Genomic DNA, 19,069 nt, shown 5'->3' on the forward strand with positions numbered 1-19,069 from the left:
AGAATTATAACCTTCTTAAGTACATTGCTTAATATTTCAGATGAAAATGACTCCAAAGGGGTTCCATTTTGATTTTTTCCCTCCCTTTGGCCCCTTCCGCACATGCAAAATAATGCATTTTCAAACCACTTTCACAACTGTTTGCAAGTGGATTTTGCTATTCCGCACAGCTTCAAAGAGCACTGAAAACAGTTTGAAAGTGCATTATTCTGCATGTGCGGAATGAGCCTTTGTCTGAGAAGCTCAGCATGGTATACATTATCTCCTCTCCTTGCTTTTTCCCCCTCCAACAAACCTGTGCGGTAGGTTAGGCTGAGAGGGAGTAACTGGCCCAGGGTCACTAAATGAGCTTCATGACGTAGAGAGAATGTAAACCCAGATCAACCTAGTTGAAGTCTCACTAGGTTTACTACTACTAGGTTCACTTTAACCACTCCAGTGGTGGTTAAATTGGCCATGGTGGCAGGGGCTGATGGGAATTGTAGTCCATAACATCTAGAGTGCCAAAGGTTCGCCACCACGGCACTATACTATATCACAGTTCTATATTTTTTAATATTTTCCCCAGGATTTTCAAACTATCACTTTTATAAATATAGGAAGATCTGTGTACTTGGAACTGGATGTAGCCACTCCTGACCTACATAATCCAGGGCCAGGCTAAAGTGATCTTGTCAGAAACTAAGCAGGGTCAGCCCTGGTTAACAGGGAGACCACCAAGGAATACCAGAGTTGCTGAGCTGAGGCAGACAATGGAAAACCACATCTGTAAGGCACTTTACATACACAGCTGCTCCTATATCCTATGGCCCATTAGACTTAAAGGTTCAGATTTGTTTGGAGGCTTCCCTCGTCAGTTGGCAGTACTTTTTCTCCATTAGCTGGGGTCTGTCATCCATATAGACAACGCTGGTTATCCTTTTCCTTTCCTGGGTTCTGGAATTGCTTCTGAAGCACCAGGCCATTACATTTTCTTCCAGAACACCAAGTCACTTGTTAAAAACTTTGCTTTCATTATGTATGTGTGTGTGTGTTTTAATCCTTAGGTACGTCTCGTTCAGAAAAAAGATACCGGTCATATTTATGCAATGAAGATACTAAGAAAAGCTGATATGCTAGAGAAAGAGCAAGTAGGTGTTTGGTATATGTTCTGGCACTTTATAAATAGCTGTGCATGAACATTGTACTGTACTTCATTCTGTCAGACGGACCCTGTGGCCTGGTTCACAATCCCTTATTCTCCTTCCCGCAGCCCATCAGTTGCCAGTTGCATTACTGGCAGGGCTGATGGTTTACTGTGAGGTGAATGTACTAGTTTTATGAAGATGTTTAGCATAATAGGGGCATGACTCAGTTGAGCAGGAAATGTTGAGAAAAAAGCAGAGAGACTAGAAAAAAAATTAGAGGAAAACGGAGATTCGGTTCTTTAGTACACTTTTTAAAGGAACACAAACGCTCTTCAGACTGTACTGTTCTGTATACTGTCACTTCCCATTCTTGTGTGGTGGAAAAGATTGGGTCCCAAATTAAAGTGAGTTTTTATTTATAAGTTCATTGAGAAAGTGAAACTGCACTTTTTGTTTTGATTAACATGAAAATGATGCATCACTTGAGCTCAGTGCTGTGTTGGCACAGCATGTGAAATTCTGTCCACAGAAATTCTATTATTTTCAGATCCAAAATTACCTTCCTCTCTAAAATCTGAATAGCTGAGCCATCCAGTGTCCTGGTGCATTTGGAGAAAGCCCCACATGTGGCAGTAGTGGCTAGAAATGCTTGTGTGATGATGGATCATGAAAGCCAATTGTAGAAATCCTCTGAAGCATTTAGTGGGATTTAGTTCTGGCATTTTACAGCAGAACTAAGAACTGGGTAGCCTTGATCCTTGAATGGTTCCACGTAGATTCTCATGAACATATATACCACACGATAGCTGCATTGTATCACATGGTTGCTTGGTGGTGCCAACTCATTTGTAGTGGAAGCACATTTGCAGAGTGTCAGGTTTTGTCAACGAGACTTCAGCATGCTGAGCTTCCTCTGTCTGGCTCCCAAGAACAGCAAGTCACTGGTTTTTGGAGGGAAAGCAATTTGCATATCTGGTTAAATCAAGCTTTAAAAGTTTGCAGTAGCTACCTTCATCTTGCATAAAAGTAGGCCAATTGATTCTGCAGGCTGGTAGTTCACTCGGAGGCCCTTCTGATTAACACAAGTGTTCCACTTTGTTGTTCGATATGTTTGCTGTAGGTGGCTCATATACGAGCAGAAAGAGATATCCTCGTTGAAGCAGATGGTGCCTGGGTGGTGAAGATGTTTTATAGTTTTCAGGACAAACATAATCTTTACCTGATAATGGAATTTCTGCCTGGAGGTAAACAAACAGTTAATCCTAGCTTAGTTGAACCTGACATCTATCTCCCTGGACTTAAGAAAGGGAGCGTTCATGCCTCATCCCTTAACTGTAACTTAAGAACAGGAACAGTTATGTTTGTGCTGGGCTTGATTGCAACATACATTGCCATTTAAAAAGTGGAAGAGACTGGAGGAAAGGAAGACTGTTAAGCTTTTAGAGGGGTAGACACATTCATGGAAGAGTGGACCATCAGTGGCTGCTAGCCAGTGTGACTGAACGGAGCAGCCATCTCCAGAGGCAGCAAACTTTTGAATACCCCTGCTGGGAGGCATCAGCAGGGAAGGGCTTTGGACTCTATGCCCTGCTTTTTGGGGCTCCAGAGCAACTGGTTGGCTGCTGGGTGAAACAGGATGCTGAACTAGATAGACCCTTGCTGATCCTATCTTATGATCTTACATGAATGTACAGAAAGTTTCTTATTTCTAGCCCCATACTTAATGAAATGAATATGGTGCATGCCACTTTCAGAGTTCATTGAATTTTATATGTTTCCTGATCACATTAAATGCCCCTGTCTTTTTCATTCAGGGGATATGATGACTTTGCTTATGAAAAAGGATACCTTATCAGAGGAAGAAACACAGTTTTACATCTCTGAAACTGTGCTGGCCATTGATGCCATTCATCAGCTGGGATTCATTCACAGAGATATTAAGCCAGATAACCTACTGTTGGATGCAAAGGTATGAAATCTACGTTAACTTTCCAGGGTCTTTTGGCTTTATTTTTATCTTAGCTATTGCAATTCCAAGTCCCGGGGTGGGGGGAAGGTTAGGGAGGGAGAGAAGGAAGAAAGCCAGTCCCCCTAACACTTGTTCTTCAGAGGAGCCAGAGAAAAAGAGTTGAAAAGGAATTTCCTCCCATTAATTGCTATGGTGCTTTTGTGTATAAATATCAGAAGTATATTCCTTCCTCCCCACCATTTTCACTGCACCCATTGAAAACTAGTGTGGATCCTGTCTGTGAAAAACCACCCTGGAATTCTGTATGTCTAAACCCAATAAATTATGGTAAAAGGCACCTTTTTATGTGGTTTGTACAGTTTGTAGGTTAGCGAGCGATGTTCTCCATCTGGATTTCAGGAGTGAGGGGTAGAGAGACTGGAACTAAAAAGGAAGAGTGGGGCAGGAACTGAGCTGAGGGATGGGCTTTGTTGCTCTCTTGATCTCCTGTTTCCTGACTTTTGGCTGGTTTGCCCATATCCTTTGATTGCTGATGCCTAGAATCCCTAGTTTAACTTCTGCTGTGGAGCACGATGGGGTGTGCTGCACGGTTGTGGCTCCAAATTACGAAAGTTAATTGAGATCTTGCTGAAAAGCTTAGTAGCTGATGGCTGGCACTTTGGTGTTCTACTGCAGAACTGGTTTGCAGCATCATGGTACAAGGAAAGCACACAGCTTGGCTTTCTCCTAGCCTGTTCCAGCATCAAATGGGCCAGTTCTTGGCTCCAGAGGGCCATTTCTGGGACTATGGAATCAATCCCCAATTTTTAACAGAAGCTGTTTTGAACCTGAATCTGCCCTACCATGGTCACCTGTCAGAAATCCACCCAGAACCATGCCTCACGGCAATTATCAGAAGTGGCTGTCTTTTATTTCATGTTGTGATGGATGGGTTTAGAACCCTTTGTTAAATAACTTAGGAATAGTCCAAATGGCATATCATTTTATAAAGGTAAAACAGGGGGGGCTGCACCAATCATAGAGATACAAATAGGTCCAAAAGCCTATGATGAAGAATATTTTATAGTTCAAGTAAGGCAGTCCCTACACCAGGGGTGTTGAACTCATTTGGTTTGTGGGCCAGATATGATATAAATGGGACTTGGTCAGACTAGGCCCAAGCGGGGGGTAGGGGCTCGGTTGTTGAGCTCCCAGCAGGCTCACCTGCCCGCATGGAGAATGGCACTTGAGCAGGTGATCAGCACTGAGGGGGTGGCTGCCTCAGGTGGCTAGCCCATGGCAGACTTGCTAGCCCAGATCAGCATGGGGGGGGGGGGACTGCCTCAGCAGCTCAGGAGTGGGGGTGGTTCACCAGGACAGATTAGGAGCCAGGTGGGGTAGGCCTAATAAGCCTCTCAGGGGGCTGGATTCAGCCCTTGGGCTGCATGTTCAACACCCCTGCCCTACACATTTTACAGTGAGGCTTATTCAGTGGAATCTGCTAATCCTTCAATATATTATAGTGAAAATGGAAGATCTCTAGTAGTTATTTTGCAAGACAAACCTTGAGATACATTAATATTTTGCTCCATTATGAAACTCAGGGATTGTTTTACTTGAACAATAAAATATTATTCCTCATTTGCAATATTGTTTTATATGCCATTGGGTTTATTCAATGCCAGTGGTTGACTTTATAGTAGGTATTACCCCCTGCAGACCCAGGAGCCTGGTCAGCTACTGATGTAAGCAAAGGGGCACAGATCTGTTTTCTTTTTTTAAAAAAAGGTAATTTGTGGCCTGGAATAGGCATCAGAGAGTAAAAGAAAAAATGTCAAAATATTCTATTGGATAGGCAGACCTCGTTCAGGCATGGGGACCAAACCCTCAGATTCACATTCTCCCAGAATCCACACAAAGCACTGTTTGATGTTCAAACTGTGACACACCATGGTTTGCCCTAAGACCAGAAGGCAGTCTTTAGATTGCTTTGTGGGAGGGGGAGGGTACACATGAGCTGAAGGACCTCCAAGGCTCATTCCTGTAGCAGCTAATGAGGACAGAGTCCAAACAACACCATACAAATTCCTGGGGAAGCCCAGTAGCATTTTGGCTCCCAGTCTCTGATTAAAACCAGCACTGTGCCAGGAGCCTATTGGAAATTTGTTACTAGACTGATTGGATCCTGCACATGTTTACTTGGATGTGAATCCCATTGAATTCAATGGGGCGTACACCCAGATAAGTGGGCATAGAACTGCATATGTTATAAATAGTGTATGTAGGATAATGTTTCCATGGCCAAAGATTTGCAAGTTACCAATAATAAAGCTTAGTGAGTAGTCCCTGTATAGTTACTTATTCATGCTGTAGTCAGGTAGTATGATTCTTTAAGCAAATATGGTATTCAGTAGAATGGAAGGATGAAAAGAGGGGGGTTTGCTGTGCCCTGGTCGGGACTATACAACCTGCATGGAGCTTTTTCAGATTAGCTGCCTTCCATGTGAGGAAAGAGCAGACCCAACATGACTGGTGTGCATGAAACCTTCTGGGCAGGATTGGAAAGGGCACTTTTTCATGTTCCCTGTGCTTTTATAAGGCTTCTCTCTTCCCATCCCCATATCTGGTGTCCCATAACAGCAGCTTATGAAGGTTGTAGCAATTGCTGGAGTACAAACCAGTAGAGCCTGCATCTGTATGTAGAAGCACTTTAGGGGCACCATTGGAGCTTTGGCCATAAATGGAAGTTTAAAAAGTAGAGATTTTTTTTCTCTTTCCGGGTAGACTTATTTTTTTGTTCTCTGATTATTCATCATAGGTGAAGAATAGCCTGTGCCAACTCAAGCAATTTTGTGTAAAATGAAAATATTTTTTTAAAAGAATGGCATCTTGTTCAATACCTAACATCAACTTATGTTTTCTCTCTGTAGGGTCATGTAAAACTGTCTGATTTTGGACTATGCACAGGTTTAAAGAAAGCTCACAGAACTGAATTCTACAGAAACCTTACCCATAATCCACCCAGTGATTTCTGTAAGTGTTAGCCTGTCCCATGTTATCTTGGCAGCTAGGCCTGCTACATTATTTGTGTCCATGATTTTGAATACACATTTGCACATGCCATTGGAACAGACCATACTATGCCACAGTGGCTCCTCTTGATGCAAGGGTGACATTGGGATTGGCTATCAGTTGAAAGTTTCTTGCATTCCTCAGCAAATCTGAATTAATGTCTTTCTTTTTTTTTACATTGTGCGCCAGCATTTCAGAACATGAACTCTAAGAGAAAAGCAGAAACATGGAAAAAGAATAGGAGACAGCTGGTATTTATTTAGTTATTTATTTATTTATTTATTATTTATTTATTATGGGATTTATAAGCCGCCTCACCCCCGAAGGGCTTTGGGGAAGTTGCATTGAATGTTCTGTTTTTGGACAGATTTCCTGCTCAACACAACATTTTGTTGTAGAAAATGGTTGCTTCACATACCTACCACCCTGCCAAACAGTACATTAGGAAGGTTGTAGTGGGGTGGTGAGGGAGTTTTGAGACACTGTGTTTTTTTCTGAGGACTATTTAAGTACGTTTAGATGTTGGCTAAATATCTTGCCTAACTTCTTGTTTTCAGGCATATTCTACTGTTGGGACCCCAGATTATATTGCTCCAGAAGTTTTCATGCAGACAGGATACAACAAGTTATGTGACTGGTGGTCTTTGGGAGTAATTATGTATGAAATGCTAATAGGTAAGAAGAATTCTCAACACCATTCTCTGACCAGTAGCTATGATGCAAAACTCTTTTTGTGTTGATGGTTTTTGTGAGAGTTAATTGTAACATGGTCTTAAGCTCCTAACAGTTTGTGGGTTTTTAAAAAACATTTCTTTAGGATATCCCCCATTCTGCTCTGAAACACCACAAGAAACTTATAGGAAAGTTATGAATTGGAAGGAGACTCTAGTATTTCCACCTGAGGTACCCATTTCAGAAAAAGCCAAGGACTTAATTCTAAAGTGAGTAATTAACATGTTTCTCTGTCTTTGAAATTCTCTTCCATTGTACTTCTTCAAGTTGAAGCGTATCTGTTTTGTTCATAAATTTGTACTTGTGGGTTCCTTCTGCCACTAGGCAATGGAGCTTCAAAGTGCCTTCGCAAAGCATCACTGAGAGCAATGCTGGAATTGGTGTGGAAATGCCCATCCACATGTATGTTACAGTACTGCCTCTCCTGGAAACTGGGACTACAGTGGAGTGGAAGTTAGTCAGGTCACCTTCTGCATGTGTTCAGGCTCGCAGTATCACCTGAGTAGTCTGTGATGGAGCCCCATTGCTGGTGTATCTTCTTAAAGGTTCCCTCAACTTCCTAAAACCAAATAAAATCTATTTTCTCAAGTTCTGTCAAGAGGCAGCATGAGACCCAAGAGCTGTTGCTGAAGTTCATATAGAAACAAATTGTTACTGACCTGGTGAAGTGGGGTCTGGTCTACAAAAGCTTATGCTAGAATGAAAATGTCTTGGAGGTGCCGAGTGACTTTCCTTTGTCTTTGCTAAAATCACTACTAGAATTAAGAAAAGAAGCAAGATACGATTGGAGAGAGACTTATAGTAAGTTTATAGCCACAGTCTTCTCTTTTTATTAGCCTCTCTTTGCCCTGTTTTGTGTCTGGATCAGCAGTGAACTGGGTCACATTTAGCAATGCTGATGTTTCTGGCCTGTCCAAATGTTAAAGATTAGGTTGAGGTTACTTGTTTCTTGAGTATCTTGCATGACTCACAGACAACCTTGCTGGTGGAGGCTGTGTTGTGCAGTGTCCTTTTCTTCTGCATGGACAGGGATACAAGAATTATATGTGTGGCTAATGCTGCGGCCATTATTGCACACACATCTGGTCCAGTCTGCCCATCAATTACCAGCAGCAGGAATCAGAGGGATGAAGGTATTGCTCATTCCAGAACATGGTAGACATAGATAACTTGAAACTGAGTGGTGCTATAGAGAGGCCAAATAGCTCCCTCTCAGGAAGTCCCATTGCCTGATGGCAAGCATCCTGCTACTTCTGTGTACTGAAAACACTGTTTGCTTTATGTCTTGCTGGGAGTTGCTTCTACGCTCTCAGCTCAGTTTGATGACTCCTCCAAGAGTTGTGTTAAACCTGCCCCTTTTACCTCTCATTCCAACTGGGTCCTTGACTTCTGCTTGAAAATGTTTTTTCACCTGTTAGCTTTCATTTGTCTGCTGAGGAAGGAATGCTCTTGTCTGTTGTAGAATTGGTTATGTTGATGATAATGGAATTGACTCACCACATTTATGTACTGCAGGTTGAACTTGTGGGTCATCTGGCTTCTGCCCTGCAAATCTGCAGAATGTTATTAATTATGGCTGTGAAAACTGAGTTGCCTTTGTTGGCTTGCAGAACATGGCTGTGTTGTGTTGGTCAGCCGTTAGCCAAAATGAGCTCTTCTTTGTAATTCACTGTAATTAAGAAAATGATGGAAGACCATACGCAGCATGGAATTATGTCTTTTACCTGTTCATTCACTCTTCAGTATATGATCTTCCATCCCTTTCTTAATTCTAATGAATTACAAGGAAGAGCTAATCTTGCCTAATCCTGGTAAAGTGGCTGTCTGATTTATGTTGCATAGACAGTTCAATTTTCAGCACAGAAGATTAATTCCATTCTCTATTAATCAAAATGATTGCTTCTTCAGGCAGCTTGGTGTAAAGTATGCTTTTAAATACTTCATTTCCTAAAACCAAAGGTCATCACCCTAAAGTGCACTGAATTTGCCACCTTTTTAATGAACCCTATAATGAACCTATTTCAAACCTTCATTTTCAACATACAGTTAAAATATGCAACACATCCTTGTGCATACCTTTCCTTGTTCACCTGAATGGTAACCATTTTTCGTCTCTTTCTTTTAGATACTGTAATGATGCAGAAAACAGGATTGGTAGCAATGGAGTGGAGGAAATTAAGACTCATCCATTTTTTGAAGGTGTTGACTGGGGACATATCAGGTATAGATGATGAAAGATTGGATGGTGTATGGCAGGGGTAGGGAACCTGCGGCTCTCCAGATGTTCAGGAACTACAATTCCCATCAGCCTCTGTCAGCATGGCCAATTGGCCATGCTGGTAGGGGCCTGATGAAATGTAGTTAACATCTGGAAAAACTTAGGTTCTCTACCCCTAGTCTATCAGGAAAAAAAGTTTACTACAGAGATCTTGCAGGAGGAAGGCTATTAGAGTTTCAGGACCTCTTTGGCAAATCTATGTACCTCCACACACGCTTTCATGAGTGGGCCTGTTAGCTTTTCCCCACTGTATTTTGACACTGAGAAAATGAATCTTACCCTGTTTGCAGTCCCATCCCAGGATTCCATGAATTAATGTGCAGTCTGGCATGGACTGTTCTGTCCTGAGGTTAGTGAGCTGAAGCAGCTTTCTACCTGATCTAAGGCTGAGCTTATCTAACTAGTCATGTGCACATTCCAGACCCCATTAGAAGGATGATGGGGAAAGGCAGAATCCTCCAGTTAGTCCCTTACTGAATTTTGGGCTGGCAGCAGAGCAAAGGGAATATCCATCTTTTCCTGTTTACCACCAGGGAAATGGAACGCATTTAGGGTTGGACTCGACAGCTGGCTTCCAGTAAGTAAGGAACCTTGCTCCACTGAAGTAAAGCGTGGCCTTTCTGAGGAAGCTTCCTTGTTGAGCAGAAAAGAGTTGTTCCCTCAATGCCACTGAGATTATGGGTAGAAGAAGCTGAAAACAGGAGGCATGAGGTGGGGAAAGGAACGGTCAAAGAGCTGTGCAGTGCTGTCTAAGTCCACCCTGGATCCCTGGAAACTTTTCACAGGCCCCTTCTGCACATGCAGAATAATCCACTTTCAGTCCACTTTGCAGCTGAATTTTATTGTGCGGAATAGCAAAATCCACCTTCAAACAGTTGTGAAAGTGGATTAAAAGTGCATTATTCTGTATGTGCAGAAGGGGCCACAGACCCTTCACGTTAATAACAGTTCTCCAAGGAACATCCTCCAAAAGGAATAGCAGAGGCATGGGGACTCTTCTACAATTGGCCGCCAATGGCCAAGACATATCCAACACAACTCTTAAATATGACAGTACCTCAAGATGAAACATGATGTTCAATTTTAGTGACATTGGTTAGGCTGACCACTACTCTTCTGTTTTTCTTTTCTTGTAGAGAGAGGCCAGCTGCAATCCCTATAGAAATTAAAAGCATTGATGACACTTCCAATTTTGATGAATTCCCAGAATCTGATATTTTACAGCCAGGTGAGAGGAGATGTCTGTTTATGGGAGAAAGCCATAATCACAACCTGTATTCTGATCATCCTGATAATGTTATAGTTATATGCCATAAAACAGCCTACTTCTAAATCTTGTGTGCATCAGACTGACCTCTGTTGTAAAGCAACATGGAGTTTGGTGCTGGTCGCTGTGATTGGCTGAACGGTTGTGACTTTCTGCAGTGTAAGCAGAAGGATCTTCCAATCATTAATTGAGCCGTTCAGACGGGCAGGGAAGCAACAGGGCCTAGAAGAGGAAGTAGAAACAAGGGACAGAGGCGTGGGAGAAAGGAACCAGAGGGACATGGGAGAAGAGAAAGAGAACATTCTAGAGTACAAGAAGATGGCCAGAGGGAGGAGTCTAAGAAGAACATCTAGGAGTCAGAAGGGCCAGAGAACACAACTGCAGATGAAGAAAGCTGATAGTCCCATAGTGATCTAAGTTGAATCCCCAGTGTGGTGCTTGTGGAATCCATGGCACCTACTGACATCTCTCCTGGTGCCCGCCCAGTGTTTTCAGAAAGGGGGCAGGGCCACGTGGGGCTTTTGCACAGCCCTGCTTCTGACTGGTCATTGGAGATTTGATTAGCTGTGCACATTTTAAAAGTTGCTTTGGCAGCATCTGCTGTCACAGTACAAGGATCTGCACTGTGTTACTGAAGGTAAGCTGCGTGTATGCAAGAGGATAGTTCAAAATAATATGATCATTTTTAAAAATAGCCTCTGCCTGAAATTGTGAACAGTTGCTGTTAGCTATGCATCATTTCGTTTTTGGCTCTGCTTATTGTGTCAGCTGTTTTGTGGTTGTGCCCACCACACCAGCATTCCAAAGGTGCCTGCAGGCTCAGAAAGGTTTGAGGTCCTTAAGCTAAGTGAACTAATCGAGTTTTAACGACCTCCCAAGAGTTGCATTTCTCCAGGAGCGTGCTAAATGATGCACTGAAATGACAAAACTTTTTTTGCCTAAGAACTTATGACCTGATTTGGTTAGTGTGGAATAAGAGCAGGGCAATTTTATTGCAAGGAGGCAGTGTAGAAAAAAAATGAAGCACTCTTTGTTCTCAGAAAGTTTTTGGAACAAATATTGTTTTTTATAAGGGCGGGAACTACAAGAGGAACAGGAGACAGCTGGGAGGAAAAGGAAGTTGTTCCCTGGCCTAAGGAACCATGTGGAAGAATGCATAAAAGATAGGTGTCCAAAAAAACAGGGGTGGGGCATGATGGGACAAGTGACTGTTGAGCTTGCAGAGAACCAAGTGGAATGATTTGAGATGTAAGGGACGGTGACTCATGGAATGGCTTGGTCAAAAAAATATTGTTTAGTGTAAGGGAGAACCCTCTTACTCATCCTCTTCTGCTGTCAAGTATATTTGCCACAGACACCAACTATTTCTTGCTTTCCTATTGTCTCAGGGAAGAAAAACAGGTGATATCCCTTAGTGGCACAATGCAATGAAGAGATATGTAATATGTAATGAAAAGGAAGGGATGGGATGAGGGCAACATGGCTGAAAAGGATGCCATTGGACACAGTCTAAAGTGATCCTTGCCTCTGTGGTTTTAGTTTATGTGTTTTGTCTACCTCTGGATCCTGACAAAATTTTGTTATGTGCTCACGTGCCATGGGTGGTTGAGTTTTGATATTTTGGTGTTACCTTGCAATTGATGGGACTTGTGTAACCCATATATATTTATTCCTTGTTTTTGTCTTCTAGTGCCAAACACCACAGAACCTGACTACAAGTCCAAAGACTGGGTTTTTCTCAATTATACCTACAAGAGGTTTGAAGGGCTCACTCAGCGTGGCTCCATCCCTTCCTACATGAAAGCAGGGAAGCTGTGAAACATGGCAGGGGAAGGATAGAAACCCTTCACCAATAAGAACTCAGGTAGCTGCTGCATCCCCAAGATCTGCTTGGCCTTGATCAATACACTGAAATGTCCACACAGACTGTCTGATGCACATAGACTTTGCAGAGATATTAGGAAATCCTACTGGACTAGGATTTTGAAGACTACGATGATGATCAGTTGGCAGTGCCAGCAGGCTTCTTCTCCCCACTCCCCCCTTTTTTTAATAGTAAATATTTTTGTTAACTTTATTATAACAAAGGTACTGGAATAAAAAGAATGGAATTCTCTTTGTATCTGCACTGTCTGTGAGTGATGAAGGTTAATTGTGCCTCTGTTTGTACTGTGGCTTTGTTGGCACTGAAATATGTCTAATTGGCCCAGAGGCTGCAATCATATTGCACATGTAAGAAGCATCACTGGCCATTCCCCAGTAGTTGCCCATCATGTGTGTTTAACTGTTGTCCTGGGTGTAGATTTAGATGTGCAGTATAAAAACCACCAGCCACTTTCTGTGATGTGTGGGGAAAAATCTGCCCAGCAGATGAAGTATGGTGGCCTGAGAAGTTGTCCTGGAACAATTAATTTGAAGACAAACAACACTGGTTTCAGTAAGCTGTCTGAAAGGTTTCTTTTCTCTTTGTTTCATGGTTTATACTTGAGGGCTGAGCACATTGTCCCTTGTTGGAACATGGAAGAGGAATTGTACTTCAGGGAGGAAAATAGCATTCTGGCTGATGTGGAAAGACAGTACCTTTAGCATAATAAACTTTTGTTGAGAGAATTGTAGTTCTTTACTTTCAGAGAACAAAATGGCACTGTCATCAAATCAGACAACTTAATTCAAAGTACAGCTTTCAGACTGATAGTGGGGAACATCTAGGAAAGGGCAGACGGCGGGACAGGAACAATGCCTTTTCTATTAAAAAGCAGGGATAGATGCTTTTAAAAATGAATAAGAACATACCATATGCTAGTTTTTTGGGGGGGGGTTCCCCTCCTAAATCATTTTTTTGTGGGATGGTTTGTCACTGTGCCATTTTGTATTCTCCTCTGAGCACCAAAGATCCTGAAATGGCTTGATTGCAAATTTATGCAATTCTGGTTGTGGTGGGTTTTCTGGGCTGTGTGGCCGTGGTCTGGTGGATCTTGTTCCTAATGTTTCGCCTACATCTGTGGCTGGCATCTTCAGAGGTTTATCACAGAGGGAAGTCTGTTACACACTGTGTCAAGTGAGAAGGGAATGTTTCAAGTTGGGTATAAATTTTCATGTCCCCGGGTGGGGAACCAATGAGTAAGTGTTTGGGTGGAACTTGCTATGCAAAGGTGTGGTTGATAGTATAGTATTGCAGGTGGGGTTTTTCAGTCTAGGGAGTGATTCCATTAGCATTCCCTGCACTAGCAGTATTGGTAAATGCAAATCCTGTGTTTGGGTGGAGTCCATTGTCCAGTAAGGTAACATGCCCTTGGCCTTTGCTTTTGGTGTTTTTAAGTACTGATAGCCAAGCTTTGTTAATTTTTAAAGTCTCTTCTTTCTTGTTGAAGTTGTCTCGGTGTTTGGGAATTTCAATGGCCTCCCTGTGCAGTCTGAAATAGTAACCTTCTGAATTGTCCAGAATTTCAGTGTTTTCAAATAAGATGTTATGTCCAGTTTTGTTTAAGACATGTTCTGCTACTGTAGATTTTTCAGGATGGTTAAGCTGACAGTGTCTTTCGTGCTCCTTAATGCGAGTCCGAATGCTGCGTTTTGTGGTTCCTATGTAGACCTTTCCACAGCTGCAGGGTATGCAATAGACTCCTGTAGAAGTGAGGGGGTCTCGTCCTTTGCTGAGCGTAGCATTTGCTGTATTTTCCTGGTAGGCTTGAAGATGGTTTGTAGGTTATGTTTTTTCATCAGTTTCCCTATTTGATCTGTGATTCCCTTGTTATATGGTAGAAACATTTTTCCTGTGGTAGGCTGTTTCTCCTCAGTCCTCTGGGTTTCTCTTGGTCTTAAAGCTCTTCTGATTTCTGTTGTGGAGTAGCCATTAGCCTGCAGACCCCAGTCTAGATGATTGATTTAATCAGGGAGGAGGTGAGGTTCACAAATTCATTTTGCACGATCTGTCAGAGTTTTGATTATACCCCTTTTCTGTTGTGGATGATGGTTGGAGTTTTAATGTAGCATTCTCACTGGACACAGTGTGTAACAGACTTCCCTCTGTGATATACCTCTGAAGATGCCAGCCACAGATGCAGGCAAAACGTTAGGAGCAAGATCCAGCAGACCATGGCCACACAACCCAGAAAACCCACCACAACCAGTTGAATCCGGCCGTGAAAGCCTTCGACAATACATTATGCAGTTCTATTTTCTAGAAAAGTGTGTGATTCACTTATTTTCACAATAGGTGTTAAGAATGGTGAAAACCTTTGCATACATGTACTTAACAAATGAGTTCCTCTGAACTGAAATCGTGGGAATAAATGCTAGTTTATGATGGGGTGTATTAGATGTCCAATCTTCCTGGTTGTGGAGGATGTTTTAGATTACCATAGCTTCGAGCTGAGTTACACCATTGGAAATATCATGTAGTACAGTCTTCTGGCAGTGTGCCACTTCAGAATGCATGGCATGCTCTAATGTAAAGAGAGTGAATTTCCGCACATAGGCAACTAACAGCATTTGGGGAGGGAGAAGAATTAGAACTCTTCTTGACATGCCAGCTTTCCACAGGCAGGAGTTTTAGATGTTAAAGAGCATTCAAACATGCACGCTTTCGTGTGCGATTTCCCAAGTGGGACAATCCCAGGTGAGTTGTACAAGAAACAAATAATAGTTTTAGAGGTGAAAAGGAGGCAAATTCAACCAGTATTGCCAGCATTCTTCTAATATGGCGGTGGCAATTGCACTGTTAATTTTTCTTGCTAGAGTGTGAGATCCATTTTATTTTTATATGTTGATTACTGAAAACCTCAGTCGCTAGATACAATGTGAGAGAGAAGTTGATTGTGTTCATTTAAGCTTAAAAGTGAGGACTGTTTGTGACAGGGTGTATACCCTAGTTGGACTCAACTGTTAAAGCCACATTTTTATTTCAGTTTTGTAAAGTGGCTAATACACTACTTACAATGATCAGCAAGGAAAGGGGCTGCTCAGGATAGGACTACCAGGCTGAGCTACAAATCCCCAGAGTGAACAGTTTTCAGATCACTGGAGCCATCCCTCCTGTCACAGCCTCTCTTCTTGTGGCTGGGTTGGCAACCATGGCTAGATTTGGCCCTGCAGTTCCTGGATACTGATCTGAATGCCAGAGAGGTTGAAAGTTTGGCCTTACGCTGGAATCTAAGGGCACTTTCACACATGCAGAATAATGCACTTTCAATCCACTTTCAATCCACTTCGCAGCTGGATTTTACTCTGTGAAATAGCAAAATTACCAGCAATTGTGAAAGCGGATTGAAAGTGCATTATTCTGCATGTTCGAAAGTGCCCTAAGACTTAAAGTCTGCATCTCTTAAAGGATACTTTATAGTGGGCTTCTGGTTTTGCTATTGGGTTATTTTTTCTTTCTCAAACATGCAAAGTTTCAAGAGTTTTCCCCCAGTGTATAATCAGTGCTTCAGAACGACGCTGATCTATATGAACATATAAGCACTAGTCTGTCCTTCTTTAATGTTGAACACATTTTGGACGTTCATTTTAAGAACTGAAATGGCAACTTTCCTTCTCTAATAGAGTGATTCAGTAGTTGTGGTTTGGGAAAAGTGACAATAGAAAACATTGTAAAGATTTATATAAGGCTTTTTACAGTGTATTAAATAATCCTGGTTTTTTTTGTAAAGTTGTAGTTTTGTAAATATTTGTGTGGGGTGATTGTGTATTTTTTTGCCCTATGAAACATCTGATGCTCCTATTGAGTATTTTCTATCTATATTCAAAATCCCATTCATCCCGAACAGATCTTTTTATGCCATTAGTTCTAAAATGATCAATATTTTTTTCAGTGGGTTGGGAAGTAAACTTTCCTCTTGGGAGATTAATTTTGAATAGATCTTCATCTTTCCTGATGGGCTTACAATAAATGAACACCACAAACTGTGACAGAAGCTGCCCCCCTTTGTGCATAGCCAAGCAATCTGTGGATCACATTGCTAAGGTCTTGGAAACTGGCGTTGCCTGATCAATATATATTCTTAAAGACACCAGCGTCAAAGTGTATTGGTAGAACATTCTGAAGTGAGAGCTGTGTATTTGGATCTATTAACAAGCATGCAGAACTATCTGCCTGACAGTGTTTTAACATTCATTGTAACAGTTCATTGTATACTGAATCAGACCATTGGTGTATCAAAATTGTTCAGCTCAGACTGGCACTAGCTCTTCCCTGTTGCCCATTACCTGATCTTTATGGTTGGAAGTGCCAGGGATTAAAATGGGGACCTTCTGCTTATCTAGCAGATGCCCTTCTATTGAGTCACAGCCCTTCCACATTGTTTACCTTTCAGAAGTTCTTCTTACATAATTTTCTCCCTGAATTCTGAGTGTATATTCTGGATTGTGTGAGGTGTGTAGGACTCCACTGAGCCAAACTGAAGGGGTGTCTGTAAGTTCCAGGAGGGCAGTACATTAAATACCTTCCAGGTGGATGCCGCACAGCAAATGTATAATGGGTTACAGTCATTATATTTTCCCTTTTTCCTTTATATTTGCTTTATATTCCTTTATATTTTTCCTTTTCCTTGTTCACATGCAGGCAGCGATTGGAGCCCATGAAAACGATCAGGGTTGCTTTTGTGCCTTCACCACAGACGCTTCTCTTTTAAAAAATTCCTTACCACACATGCGTAGCTGCCCAGGCATGCAGAAATGGACCCTGCAGCCATGATGATAGTCCCACAATGGGACCTCCCTGCAATGGCAGGGCAATAATGAACATGTTGCTATAGATCAGTCATACTCGCTGTCATGGGGAGAAAACATACTGGGGGGCTTTGTACGCTGTGGGCACTCTGAGAATCTGCCCACAACCTGCTGGGTGACCTGCACAGAATAGCAGGCAGGCGAATTCTCCCTGATGGTGGATGATGCAGAACTTACAGTGAACAGGTGGAAGGGAGGGAAATAAAGCATCTCAAACACAGGATTTTGCAAAAGAATTGCTAGTTTAGCGACTCCCGAAAATCCCAGGTTGAGAGAACTAAAGCAGGCCAGACTGGTTCTGGGACATTCCTAGCCAACTGTGTGAAGTGTGTGCCCCCCCCCCCCCGCCCCAATGGTTTGTAGTGCGCCCTACATTTGTTGTGTTTGGTCTGTGCAGAATTCACCCAGCTTTTGTAAAAGCACAGTTTGAAAACTACTGAGCTATAATATCACATCTATTAAAGAGCAAGATTAAAGTCTAGCGGCACCTTAAAAACCAACAAGATTTCCAGCTGTACAAGCTTTAGAAAGTCAAAGCTCCCTTTGTCAGATACCAGACTTTTTATTCATTCTGTAAATGCCAAATAAAGGTTACTGAACTGAACGGATACCAGACACATCAGAATCTCAAAAGCTTACCCCTTGGGAATTTTGTTGGTCTTTGAGGTACAACTGAATTTGAACCTTGCTCTTCCATTTTAGACCTATATGGCTACCCACCTGAAACTATTTATTAAAGACATGAATTTTTTTCATGTCATTATTACATGTTCATTTAATTCATTATTGGTTTTCAAAATTTTGAAATTTTAGACAGTGGGTTTGGTATCTGACAGATTATCTCTGCCAAGTTTCCCAAAGAAAGAAGTAAGCATCCCAGTTGTATAGGCATTTAAAAGAAAGACAGTGGATCTAAAAGGGAAGGGAAAGTTTCCTCTGAAAAGATATCAGTTACCATGAGAAGTGGGGAGACGTTTGGCACCCCCAGAAGGCAGGCAGACTTCTCAAGGTGCTGTCCTCAGAAAGCTTGCAGTACAACTGAGCAAGCAGGCAAAAGCTTGTCATAGGAACCTCCACCGAGATAAGGCAAAGTTAGAATGGCAGCAGGCATGCTTTTCCCATTAAGCAGGCTTTTCTATAAGTCATTTCATGGTTCCCCTTCCTCTTGTTTGCCTGGAAGGTAATGTAACATTCCTAGCCAACTTAAAGATGTGCAGTATTTGTTACCATGGCCATTGTATTATGCAGGAGGAAGGAATTGCTTGCAGCTTCCTGTGTCCTTTTTGTACAGGTAAGTTCATCAGTAATGATATTTGCAGAGTTCTATCTGATGGAAATGTATGGTCAGTTTTAAAGAAATCCAGAAAATATTGAGTGAGGTTGCTATACATCTACTTATATTCCCTGTCATTCTCCCCAGTGGTGACTCAAAGCAGTTTGTGTTATTCTCCTTTCTTCCATTCATCCTCACAACAACCCTGTCAGGTATGTTTGGCTGAGAGCGTGACTGGCTTATGATCAGAGATGTTCCACGGTAGAGTGGGGATTTGAACCTGGATTACCCAGAACTCTTAACCGCTATACCTCATTGGCTGTTTGGTAAAAGGGGTTCTGGGATTTAATGTTTGTGTTGTGCTAAAAAAATCAGCAGTCTCTGGGAGGGCAGATGACCAAGGGAAGACAGAGAGCAGACAGCCAAGCACAATCATACTGCAGATAGCAGCTTCCATTTTGCCCTGCCAGAAAGAATTACCAAAGAAGCATTATTTATTTGTTGTTTATTATATTGATAGGCTGCCTTCCCCTTACAGGCTCAGGGCATGCATTTTGCCTGCACCCTGGTGAAGACGGGTTGTAGGGCAAAGCAGACAAAGGCCGGCATTTGCCACATCACTCTTCTATGAAGTTAGCAATGA

General features: G+C 42.2%; 1 protein-coding gene across 3 annotated transcripts in view; it reads left to right on the forward strand.

Annotated features, from left to right (window-relative positions):
* The window catches only part of STK38L (serine/threonine kinase 38 like), a 38,474-nt gene extending 25,934 nt beyond the window's left edge, over window positions 1–12,540 (forward strand). For all 3 annotated transcript variants that reach the window (XM_048501420.1, XM_048501422.1, XM_048501421.1), the window contains 10 exons: window positions 1,047–1,130; window positions 2,248–2,371; window positions 2,942–3,096; window positions 6,006–6,108; window positions 6,337–6,398; window positions 6,705–6,822; window positions 6,965–7,088; window positions 9,005–9,100; window positions 10,294–10,385; window positions 12,115–12,540. In XM_048501420.1, coding sequence (XP_048357377.1) covers window positions 1,047–1,130; window positions 2,248–2,371; window positions 2,942–3,096; window positions 6,006–6,108; window positions 6,337–6,398; window positions 6,705–6,822; window positions 6,965–7,088; window positions 9,005–9,100; window positions 10,294–10,385; window positions 12,115–12,242 — 1,086 coding nt within the window. In that variant the 3' untranslated portion in view covers window positions 12,243–12,540. The remainder of the gene's footprint in view (window positions 1–1,046; window positions 1,131–2,247; window positions 2,372–2,941; window positions 3,097–6,005; window positions 6,109–6,336; window positions 6,399–6,704; window positions 6,823–6,964; window positions 7,089–9,004; window positions 9,101–10,293; window positions 10,386–12,114) is intronic.
* Window positions 12,541–19,069: the final 6,529 nt, after the last annotated feature.

This window comes from Sphaerodactylus townsendi, linkage group LG06 (genome assembly GCF_021028975.2).
Source record: "Sphaerodactylus townsendi isolate TG3544 linkage group LG06, MPM_Stown_v2.3, whole genome shotgun sequence".
Lineage (NCBI taxonomy): Eukaryota > Metazoa > Chordata > Lepidosauria > Squamata > Sphaerodactylidae > Sphaerodactylus > Sphaerodactylus townsendi.